Source organism: Nycticebus coucang, chromosome 1 (assembly GCF_027406575.1).
Source record: "Nycticebus coucang isolate mNycCou1 chromosome 1, mNycCou1.pri, whole genome shotgun sequence".
Classification (NCBI taxonomy): domain Eukaryota; kingdom Metazoa; phylum Chordata; class Mammalia; order Primates; family Lorisidae; genus Nycticebus; species Nycticebus coucang.
Window position 1 is genome coordinate 120,074,449 of NC_069780.1, and position 12,474 is coordinate 120,086,922.

The 12,474-nt window shown below is 35.2% G+C and overlaps 1 protein-coding gene across 5 annotated transcripts in view; it reads left to right on the top strand.

The window, feature by feature from the left end:
- TMEM161B (transmembrane protein 161B) overlaps positions 1 to 12,474 on the top strand; it is a 69,932-nt gene that overhangs the window by 13,446 nt on the left and 44,012 nt on the right. For 3 of the 5 annotated variants that reach the window (XM_053586911.1, XM_053586920.1, XM_053586927.1), the window contains exon 2: positions 9,828 to 9,931. The exons of the other annotated variants lie outside the window; for them this stretch is intronic. In XM_053586911.1, coding sequence (XP_053442886.1) covers positions 9,828 to 9,931 — 104 coding nt within the window. The remainder of the gene's footprint in view (positions 1 to 9,827; positions 9,932 to 12,474) is intronic. 5 annotated transcript variants of the gene reach the window in all.

The window sequence follows — 12,474 nt, forward strand, 5'->3', positions numbered from 1 at the left end:
TTGAAATAACCATCTTTCAAAATCCAGTTCTGTCAAGTCATCCACATCTATAATTTCGTGTATAATTTCATCAGACCTTTCTTCTCAAGTTTCTAAACCTCCTCTCAATCACATTGCCAGATCGTGGTTTTTCTCTCATGACCATTTTTTCCATCTTTGAAGGTCCTGGTCTTGTTGTGATTACTTTTCAAGGACTCCTCAAAAACTTTATCCACTTTGGTGCTCTCTTTAGCTCTTTTTTGATTAGCCACATGATTATCCTAGGTTTTTTCTATTCTTGTAACCGTTTCAAGATCCTCCGTCTAGATGGGTCATTTCTTTGATGTTGTACCTAAGTGTAGAATCATGCAGACCTGCAGTTGCTTGGCAATCATTCATTCAGTTCCTGTGCTCATTTTTTGTTAGAATTCTCACAACTTTCAGCTGCCCCTTCTCCCTCCCTTTTCTTTTACAGCTTAGTTCCTCATACTATTCTATCTAGTTCTTGGGAGATGATATGAGAACATTGAAATAACCTATGATGAGTTTTCCAAAATAAATATACTTACTAGAAAAGGACATCTAGAATCTTAATCTAGTTTTTCCATTACCCCAGCCAAGTTCATGTAATCTTTGAAGACCCCAGTTTCCAAATTTAAAATCTCTCTATACCTATTTGTGCTTCCTATTCAATAGGATGGATGGGATGAGGTCTCATAAAGTTGATATCATTTCTTTTTCTTTTTTTTTTTGTTTGTTTTGCTGGATCAATATCTGGATAATGACTTTGTTCTTACACTTAAGTGATTAATTTACCATGCTTAACTATTCAGAACCTCCTAGCATCACTTTCCCTTTTACCTTAAGGATGTACATTTCGCCTTTATAAATATATTTACACATACTTATTCTAGTTGATCCAAGGAATAATTTCTCTTATTAGTTTATCCAAGGAATAATTATGCCCATTATTTCCATTTTATCTTTACATAATCACCTAAGTGATTTCCTTACTTAGGAAAACTTAACCTTGCAGAGATAATTACTAATCTCAAGCCTAATTCCTTTCTTTTCTGCAAAATCCTTCTTACTTCTTTTTAATTTTGCTCCTGTTTTTGAAGCTGTTTGGTTCACGTTTTTATGGTATTTCTTGGACTGTTTCAATGGATTTCTAATTTAGTTCTTCCCAATTGCTTTCACCCCTCCACTTTCCCCCCATAATATTGGCAGAATTACTCTTCTAAAATATATTATTTGATATGGTTATTTCTAGGCTTAAAGTCCTGAGGTTATTTCCAAATATCTGCAGAAAAGTCCATTATGTGTCACCCATACCAAAGTCTTGCCATGTGGAACTTCTCCTTCTTTCTGGATCATACCATTTGCTCTCTTTGAATGATTAGGTATGTCTGGCTACACTTCTCCTCCTTTCCTGTTCTGACCGTGGGATACTTTTTTAACCTTGTCTCATGTCACCTGTGTGAACCAGGCTCTCTCAAACTTCCTTTATAGATTTAATCACTCTTATTTGAAATGTTTCCATAACACCAACCTCTACCATACCACTATCTATCACATCTTATTTGTAAGTGGCAGTAAGGAATGCCACTCTTAACACTCTTAAGAGTTTGATAAAATTAACACATGATGGAAAAATGAGTTAAGTTCAAGTTAAATCTTGAACTTAGATTTGAATTTGTTCCAGTACCTGTGGAAGACTAGTTGATAGTTAAATCAATGGTATCTACATATCAAAAGATACAGTAATTTTTAAATAGGTTTTATCTAAAGAAAGTATATCAGTTGTGAAAAGGTTTTATCAGTTAAAAGGCTATAAAAACAATTTAGCTGGAATTGAACGTATTTACAATTCTGTCTCAGCTTGATCCTTCAAGTTGAAGATGCAGTCACAGATCTGTCCTTGGAAGGCTTGTCTGAGGCTTGTTGGCTCATTTCCTTGAGTTTCTTTCAGTCCATAACTTCCCTGTCAGTGGTTTCAGTTTTCTACCAATCATGAAACTAAAATATCTTGAAATAACCTTTGAGACCTTCCTCAGTTTTATTCTACAGTTGTTATACTTCATGTTTAGTCACACTCAGTGTTTGATTGTCTTTCTTCTGAAGTACCTTTCATCTTTTTTTCTCCTACTTCCAACCATTTCTCTCTTATTCTTTTTCTTGTTAATCGATCTCTATATTGCTGTATCTAAATTTCATTATACATTACTTGCATTATTGCATCCCTTTACCCTTGCCTGCTCTGAAATCTTCCAAGGTGATCTTTTTATTAAACATTTCAGCTCAATACTTTCTCTTGATATGGACTCTTAATGATCTAACATTGGGTTGTCATCCTGTTTATCACAGTTCCTTTCCATTCACTGTGTTTGCTTTGGTTAAGCCAGACTTTTGCTGTTGTGTATGCCCTCTAGTTCATGTTTGTCACTTAGCCTGGAATGACCTACCTTTACTCTTCCATTTATGTGATTTCAGTTTCTATCTTAGGTTTCATCTACCCTATGAAACTTTCTTATTCATTTTTAAATATTTCTATAATCGTTTTTGATGGTATTATCTGATTTTGTGCTCAAATACTATCTTGCTATGTGTATTTATTGTTACTACGTTAATCTCAGATTTTAAACTCTGATAAGATTCTTTTACAGTAATGCCATTCATTCATTCAACAAATATCAAGTGCTCTACTGTGTGCCCTGAACTATTATAAATGACATTGTTTTAAGTGCTTGGAGTTTAATAGTGAAACATAAAAATCCTTGGGCCAAGTTCCTTATAATAACCATCAACAGCATACCTGGATGCATAGCAGGTAGACAGATTGTTCTTTTTAATTGAATTTTTACTTTTTCTATTTATAGGCATAATTTCTGTAGTGGCACAACTTGGATTTAAAGTGATTTTTAACATTGTTTGACCCAAATCCCAAATAATTTGTCACATTATGTGTATTGATACCCAGTTCTGGTGACCAAGGTAAGAGAGGCAGCAGCCCTACCTCCTTACCCCTTAGTTCAGGTCCTCCTCTCAACCTTGAGGAGGCATTTGAGTGCTGCTGGGCTATTCTTTACCCAGAGCATTTTTCCTTAACTACTGATCTGATCATACTGCTTTTCTTGAGTTTCCTCTTGCCTTCAGGTTAAGGGATGCAGGTATCACTGATGATTCACTAAACTTGAGGCCACTGTGTCCTGACTCATGTTAAAATCTTCCAAAATACCCTTCCACAGCATTTTGTTCTCAGTAATTTCTCTCTCCTTTTGCTCTGCTTTCATACACACAGAACCCTTTCCTATCCTCTTATCATTTTGTATGGTTATGGTCTGTTTACTCTCCTGGTAGACTGGCTGCTCATTGATGGCAATAGACTCCCTGTTGCTAGTGGTCTAATACCCCACATGTGTAGTTTTTATTCAACAAGTGTTCGTTGAATGCACCAAATTGATTTTAGTGGAAAAAGCATTAAGTTGGAAATGGTATGGTTTCTGGATGAGTTTTTTTTTTTTTTTGTAAGGCATTTCTGTTTTTTTTTTTAATTTCAGATCAATATGAGGGTACAAACGATTAGGTTACATTGTTTGCATTTTTTAGGTAAAATCCAAGTTATAGTTGAACCCTTCACCCAGGAAGTGTGCCATTTACCCTTATATTATGTCTGTTAGGTGAGAGTACACCAATCTCCTTCCCTCTCACCCTTCCTTCCTCCCCACCCCCCCTTGACTCAGGGGTCTGGATGAGTCTTTAACTGGATAGTTCTGTGATCTTGGTTGTTTGGACACTACTTTCCTCATTTGTAAATTGCTCAGAGATGGTTTGTATACATGTTTAAAATGTGAATTCTAGCATTTATGTGAACCTGGGTTGAAATGACAAAGTTCTTGTATTCTTTTGGAATATAAATTGAGTGTCCTTAAGAAGTCTGTTCCAACATATTTAGCTGTCACTAAAACATGTAAATAGCTGAGAAACAAAAAATTGGATGGGTACTGGGTAATACTACATATCATTTTTCTTTTTCCCCCTTCTAACTTATTCAGGGACATACGATTGAACCCATTTGGGGAGGGGGGAAGGGTCTGAGTCCCAAGCAAACATTGCTGGTATCCCTTCGAATGGTAAACACTATGTTTCAGTTTGTTAATAATAGAATTAGTTTAATGAAATATAAAATGTCAACTCCACTGAGGTGACACAATATTCAAAGTTTGAAGTTTTAAATTGCAGCATGCTTATTATATTTAAGTTTTGAGAGTTTTCGAGTATTGACAAGCAAGATAAGGTATTGTTATTTGGTATATTTTATTTCTTGGAGGATAATTTTCTTAGGTAAGAATTTTTGTAACCTGTCAAACTGTTATGACAAAAATTGAAATGATCATTCTCCTAAGGCAATGTTTTTCAGCCTTTTTCTCACAGCACACTTGAACCTATAGTTTAACTTCTGTGGCATACTTAAATTATGCTGATCAAAAAAAAAGTTAAAAAAAAATACTGTGCTTTGAACTTCTTTCAAAAATCATTTGATTAAAATGATCTTTAATAATTTTTGTGGCACACCTAAGACCCTCTCACTGCCCACTAGTTGAAAATCTCTGTTCTAGAGACTAAAGGCAAGTATCTTTTTCTTACTCTTCATGGCCTCAGGTTAATGAATGTGGATAGGTTGAAACCTAAGTTACTGTAATGTTTAACCCTTCTTGGGTGCTTATGAGCTATTTCCTAAATGACTTTTCCCAGTTCTGGTTATCAAGACAATCAGGGCCTACAGGCATTGAATCCAGTCAGAAATTGTCTCTTTGGTCAAGTTATTGTTTTGTAGCTTTAAGAAAACCTTTAAGGGTACTGAGTTAATGACCCATGTGGTTGTGTATTTGAGACTTCAATAATGATGGACTTTGTAGTTGCTTCATCTCTGCCTAGTTGAATAGTTTCCTATTATAAAATTTAAGTTTATGGTTAAATTTACTTAAGCATTCTCCTTTAATTAAAAATAATGAAAAATATTTAGAAAATTTGATTTTTAAACATTCAAAAATTCTGCTTTTGTATAAACTTATACATAGATGTTAAGTTAGGCAAAGAAGACAAGTTATTAGAATGGTTTTATTTTGAATTTTAAATGATTGTGGTTCTTAGTTAATGAATTGGATATTTTATTATTTAATATGTAAATCCCTGGCATGTAATTGTCAATTGCATAGAAATATCTTAAAAGTTAACTTAAATTCAGGGCTAATAATTATTAAATTGATAATATGTATAATTTTCTAAAATCCTTGGTATTTTGAAAGTGTATTACAAGGACTTTTTAAAGTATATGTGAAAAAGAGTAAGTGTGGCAAAATATTTTCCATATAATTTTAAAATCATCTCTTCTGAAGAATACATAGATTCCACAGAGCCACTTACCAATAGATACATCTAGGGTAGATCTGGGGACTTCTGTTAGAAAGTTAGAAGGATATGGCCAAGCATAGTGATTCACACACTGCAGTGTAGTAATCCCAAGCACTCCGGGTGGCCAGGGTGGGAGAATACCAGGAGGCCAATTGTTTGAGCCCAGCTTGGGCAATGTAGTGAGATCTCTCCAAAGTAAATTTTTTAAAGTTAAAAGAATATTATAATAAATGCATTCATTTAACAGTACATAATTGAATTTGAGGAAATTATTTTCAGCCTCATTTGAAAAGATGGAAAAGGCATAATAAATTAAAGAAACAGAGTGAGGTTACATTTTTCAGTCAAACATTAACTACAACACTGAGAACGTGCCGCTATACTATGGTGTTTGACTTTCTTAGGGTTAGTACCTTTAATTCCTCCGCTTTCATATTTGCTCAGTCTCTTGAGTTTCTTAATATCTTTAAAATACATTTCTCTTCCACGTAACAAAGATACCACTGTAACTTAAGGTTTTATTGTTTCTGGTCTGGAGTATTGCAGAAAACCTAGTTGATATCCCTAAATCTAATCAGTCCAGCTCAAAAATCAGTTGTTTTTTCATCTTTAATAGTGAGTTTGTCAGCAGTGTCTCATTATGTTAAGTGATTTGGAGAAAGGAGGGGAGGGTTGGTCAGTGTTGTAATTTTCCAGTTTGTTACTTTCCATCATGTATATCTTTCAGATCAGTCTTTCTAAAATACCATTTAACAGCTATGACTATTAGATATGACTAAGATACGATTTCTGCTATTAAAGAGCAAAAATCATGTAGAGACTGTAATAAATTCCTATATAATTTCTCATATAACATATGTGAGAGAATGTACTAAATGGCCTTGAAGTTTCTGTGATACCATCACTTCTTTCAAGGCTAAGTTGAGCTCACTTTGTCCACAAGTTTCCCTGACTGAAAAATGATCTTTTACTTTTAAGTCTGTAATCTCAACTACCGCAACTTTCTGACACACTTGCAATGTATTTCTTGGCCTTGTTCTGACTGAAAGAGTTCCTTGTAATGGCATTCATTGTATGCAGATGTAGACCTTCCATCAGAAACTACATAGAAAATAGGATAGTAAATTCCAGTGATAAGAAATGGGAAAGAAAAAGTATAAAATGTAACCTGTGATATTAGGTAAATATAAAAATGATTTGAACTTTAACCCAGTTGATAAGAGTTTAAGGCATTAAATATCCACAAATAAAACCATTGTTGAGACAGGTTGGTAGACATTTTAAAAACAGTCCTGTTTAAGAACGATTTGTAATTCCTGTTTAAAGAACTATCTGTAAATATTTTTTCTTTTTTTATTAGGCAGTTGATTTTTTTACTTATTCATTTATAAGAAATGTCTATATAATACCCAGTAAGTAAATTAAACATTTGCCATACAATTTACAAATACTTTTTCCTAATTAGTCTTCTGAGGTTCTTTTTTTCTTTTTTTTTGTGGTTTTTGGCCAGGGCTGGGCTTGAACCCGCCACCTCTGGCATATGGGACAGGTGCCGTACCCCGTTGAGCCACAGGCACCGCCCTCTTCTGAGGTTCTTTAAATTGCTTTTTCATTCAGAAATTTGACCTTTTCAGTTTTTTGGAGTCTTCTTTTATCACTTAGGAGATGTATTGTCACTTTTCGAATTTCTCTATTAACATTGTGAGAAAAATTTGTCCTTGGGTAGTAGTGATAAGTATGATAGTAACAGTAAATAGCACTAATGTGCATTTAGTATTTACTCTGTAGTGGCGCAGTTTCTAACCACGGCTTGATAAAGTAGGTTGAGTTATTAACTCCATTTTTTTTCTTGCACTGTTACTGGGCAAGTGCAGTAACCTTGTCATAACTCACTGCAACCTCAAATGTGTAGGCCCAAGTAATCCTTCCTGCCTCAGCCTCCCAGGTAGCTGGAACTACAGGTGCATGCCACTACACCTGGCTAGGTTTTTTTTTTTTTTTAATTTTCCGTGACACAGAGTAGCACTGTTGCCCAGGCTGGTCTCAAACTCCTGATGTCAAACTAGACTCCCACATCGGCCTCTTAGAGTGCTAGGATCCCAGGCAGGAGCCACTGCAACTTAACTCCATTTTGTAGAAGCAGCAGCAGAGGTACAGAATATTGAAGTAACTTTTCCAAAGTCCCACAGCTAGTAATTGATAGAAACCAGTGTCTAACCCATGCAGTTTGGTTTCATAGCCTGGGCTCTTAAACTAATATACCACACCGTTTTTGAATTTTTACATTTTATATGTAATTTTTTTCTATATTAAGTTTGGGGTAAGAGTTCTACTTTAACTTTTGGATTGCTTGGTTAGAGGAGGAGCCAGGAAAGGGAAATATAAAGGATGGATCATCAAGGTAGAAGTAAGGCAGGGACTATGGATTATCCTATGGGACACTGATGAGATTTAAAATGAAAAAAAAAAAAAAAAATTTACCAAGATGGAGTGATCTTGATGGGTATGTGTTTCAGTGGAACTGCTTGAAGTAGAAGTTGGGTGGCACTATGTGGGAATGTAATAAAACGGAAAGGAATGTAAAAAAATGGAAACAGTGAGAACAAGTTTCTTGAAAAGTGGTTGTGAATATGAGGGTGGGGAAGGTTGTAGAACAAAAGGAAAAATTGTTATTTTTTGGAAGAATGAAAGGGATTTGTAGGTGTTATAATGCGGATAGGAAAGCTTTTAACAGAGAAGAGATTAAAGAAGATACAGAAAGGAGGCTATTCAGTGGCTGAAAATCAAGGAGAATGGGCTCTGAAGCACAGATAAAGGGATCTGCTTTATATGGGAGATGCTCTGTTATTTCCAGGGATGTGGGCATGCAGGTGCATTTGCCTTGGTGAGTTTGTTGGTGGCAAGTGAGAGATCCCGTTTGATTGTGTCTGTTTTCTCTATAAAGTAGAAGAAAATACCCTCTACTGAGTAGAGAGTTAGAAGTTTGAAGGGGCTTGAGGTGTGAGGAGAGGGAACAAGGTGTCAGTTAGCCATCATGGAGAGCATGGGAGGAATTAATGAAGCAAACTAAAAAGATTGTTGGACATAGTTGAATACCCATTTTTGGAAGTTGATGGTGTTAGCATGAGTTCAGTTGCTGGTACAATCATAGCTCAATGCAGCCTCTAATACTGAGCTCAAGTAATACACCCTCCTGGGTAGCTAGGACTGTAGGAGCAAGCTACCATTTCTGGCTAATTTAAAAAACGTATTTTTTAGGTACAGAGCCTCATCATGTTACCCAGGCTGGTCTTGAATTCCTGGCCTCAAACAGTCCTCCTTCCAGCCTTGGCCTCCCAGAGTGCTGGGATTACAGGTGTGAGCCATTACACTTGGCCTCATAACATTTCTTGATAATAGATTTCTAATACATATGCTAATTCATTTAACTTTAGTTCTTATGGATGTGAGACTCTTGGGTAAGTTGTAGACAGAGGATTATAAGAAAGTACATAGTCTTGAATATCCAAATGCCAGAATAATACAATGGTCCTTCTATCCAAAGTAGATTGTTCCGGACAAATTCCTCTCATCCTTTAGTATACCAAATTCAGGGATGCTCAAGTCCCTTATATAACATGGTGTAGGGCCTGCCTATTGGCTTACGCCTATAATCCCAGTGATTTAGGAGGCCAAGATGGGAGGATTATTTGAGGTCAGGGGTTTGAGACCAGCTCAGACAATATAGTAAGACCCCATCTCTAAAACAATTTTTTAAAAAATTAGCCAGGTGTTGTGGCAGCACACTTATACTCCCAGCTACTTGGTAGGCAGAGATGTTTGAGGTTACAGTGAGCTATAATCATTTCACTGCACTCCAGCCTAGGTGATTAGAGTGAGACCCTGTCTCTTTAAAAAAATAAATAAATAATTGAATGGTGTAGTATTTGTATATAACTTACATATATGTGTATAATTTTTTTTTTTGTAAGAAAGGTTTTTATTGGCGAGGGAGGAGTGCTGCAGAGCAGCACCAAGGAGGAGAGAAAATGGGGGTGGGGGAGAAAAGAGAGTGAGAGGAAAGGGAGAGGGGGAGAGAGGAAGAGAGGAGAGACCGAGAGAGACAGGAAGAGAGAGGAGGGGAGAGAGAGCATATGTGTATAATTTAAATCATCTGTAGATTACTTATAATACCCAATAAAATTAAAGGGTATGTGAATAGCTTTTTTATTATTATATTGTTTTTTTACTGCCCCCTCCCAATATTTTTGATCTGTGGTTGATAGAATCCACGGATGTGGAGCCCACAGATAGGGAGGGCTGATGTAATATATTTTATAAATAAACTCATTTTTAAAAACTGTACATTTCAAAATGTACAGGAAGTTTTCCAGCAATGTTCCCAAATCAAGATTCATTCATTGTTAAACTTGTTTGTTTGTTTTTTTACACAGGGTGTGATAGGTATACAGCTGGTCGTTACCATGGTGATGGCCAGTGTCATGCAGAAGATTATACCTCACTATTCTCTTGCTCGATGGCTACTCTGTAATGGCAGGTAAGGCAAGGATAGGCTGATGGTGACTGGCACTTTCAATCTTCATTTAGTTTACCAGGCTGATTGACTTCCTAGAACATAAGAGCTAATTTATACTTCTAAAAGAACGACAAAGGAAAGTTACAACAAAAATCTAGCTTCCTTATTTTCTTATTTGAAATATTAGTAGTTTATTTGTTCAGCACGGAGATAATAGTGTCACAGATGAGAATTCAGTCTCCCACCCACTCCTACCTTTCTTTGCTTTGTTCTGTCCATGGCCACTGAGAATACCGCCTAACGTTTCTAGTTACCTTTAAAAAAAGGACCATAGGGAGTGAGAAGTTATAAATCAAGTGCTTCAATATTTTCACCATTTTTGGAAAAAATGACTCACATTGTGTTCTATTGTTGATGATTCAATTTATAGTTTTTTTATGAGAGTAAAGGGTTCTTTGTTTTAGTATAAAGAATTTTAAACTTTAGCAAGGAGGGGATGAAGTTATATTGTGAGATTTTAGTTTTGTCTACTGCATTATAAGCTCAACTATCCATACTCCTTCCACAAAGAAGCTAAATTGTCTTGCTGAAGTATGTTCCAAAAACAAAATCAGAGTGAGTTATAGGTGATATTGTGAGGCAAGGCAAGAAAATTCTGCACACAGAAACACATGCCCAAATCCTGTGTAATTGTGAAAGGTAAATGATATATTTGGTACTATGTCTGTTTACTTCAATTACTCATTTCTGTTAAACAGCTAAATTCTGTTATTTCTTTGTATGTGTATTTTCTTTTGTTTAGACCTTTTGAAGTTAGAAAACAATGGATAGCTCTTCTAGTAATGATTTCATGTTCTGCAAGACAAATTAGCCTTTAATTCAAGGCTATTCCAGCCTGAGAGCTTAAATTTCCTTCATAGGATTTATTTTCTATTTTAAATGATTTATATTTTCCTCTTTGTTTTCTACTTTTTTCCACAGTGGTGTTTAATTATGGAAAAATATTACTCACACTGCTTTAATATTTGGGGGATGTGTGTACACATGTGTTTATAATGAATGTGTGAGAGAACAGCTGTTTACTAATGTGTATTTTATTAAAAAAATAATAACTAAAATTTTGGTAAAGTTGAAAGCCTCTATCAGATTAATTTATAGGTGAAAATTGATCATCTCTAACTAGTTTTTTACTGATTAGGTTTAATATGCCCCTGCAATCTTGTTTACTTATTTTGCTTAGCAAAACCGTTTTCCGTGGATCAAGAAAGGGTAAAACATCAGTAGGCCACATTATTATTAATTCAAAGTAAATGGGCACTAAGTGAGTAAAGTTAATTAAGATAGCTTCTTCTCTTCTGAGAATTGTATGTTTCTGGACTCAAATATGCTTATGATTCAGTGATAACTTCCAGATCTCTTTTGGCTGTTAAAGACTTGAGAGTATTGCCTCCTTTTAGTCTATATGCATTTTCATGTTCTTACATATTTTGCTTTTCATTTGTTTCTGTGAAACTCATAATCACCTAAAAAACTAAAACTTCAGAGATCAAAAACTTGATTAGCTTTTTTATTGCTATTGGAAAGAGTTTATGTTTAAAATCTTCTTTTAGGTAAGAATGTCATTCAGTATAAAATTTGAGGGGGAGCTCAAATTTTGTATATAACTTACATATATATGTATATAACTTATATATTATATATATATTATAACACACATATATATGTATATAACTTACATATATAAGCTCCCCCAGTTTGAGGGGGAGCTCAGCTTTTAAAAATAAACGTGAAATTGATTTTCTTTGTGATCTTGATTTGCTTTGGTAAACAGATTAACTTTTGTGTTACTTAACACTGTCTTTAATGTCAAGTGAGGTTCTAAGCAGTGGCTACTTTTCTGCTGTAGTTTCCTTTTCTCCTAGTTTTGTTCGTGTTTTTAAAGTCATCCACCTTTTTTAGGTGTTAATTCTTAAGTTTTGAGGCCATGAAAGTTAAAACTGAGTGTTGTTGCCTAACTCAGTTGAATAAGATCATTGATTTTATCCTGTTGGTATAATTATTGTTTTACCAATCTTTTGAAATGTGAAGCGATACTGTTCTAATATTGAAAAAAAGTAAACTTTATTGAAATTTTCCATGTAAAAATGTTACTGATCAGAAATGATAGTTTGCATTTTAAGTCATATGACCCCTTCGTGTTGAAGAGAGAAATTTTTTTTTTTTTGAGTCTTACTTTGTCACCCTCCGTAGAGTGCTATGGCATCACAGCAACCTCCAGGTCTTGGGCTTAGGCAATTCTCTTGCCTCAGTCTCCCAAGTAGCTGGGACTGCAGGCGCCCGACACAACACCTGGCTGTTTTTTTGTTGCAGTTTGGCTGGGGCTGGGTTTGAACCCACCACCCTCGGTATATGGGGCCGGCGCCCTACTCACTGAGCCATAGGTGCCGCCTACTGAAGAGAGAAATCTTTAGATATGGAGAGTTTGAAGAGACACCTGATACTAGTGCAGTTGATCCTGGATATTTGTGGATTCACTAATTGTGGATTGAAGATATTTGGGAAAA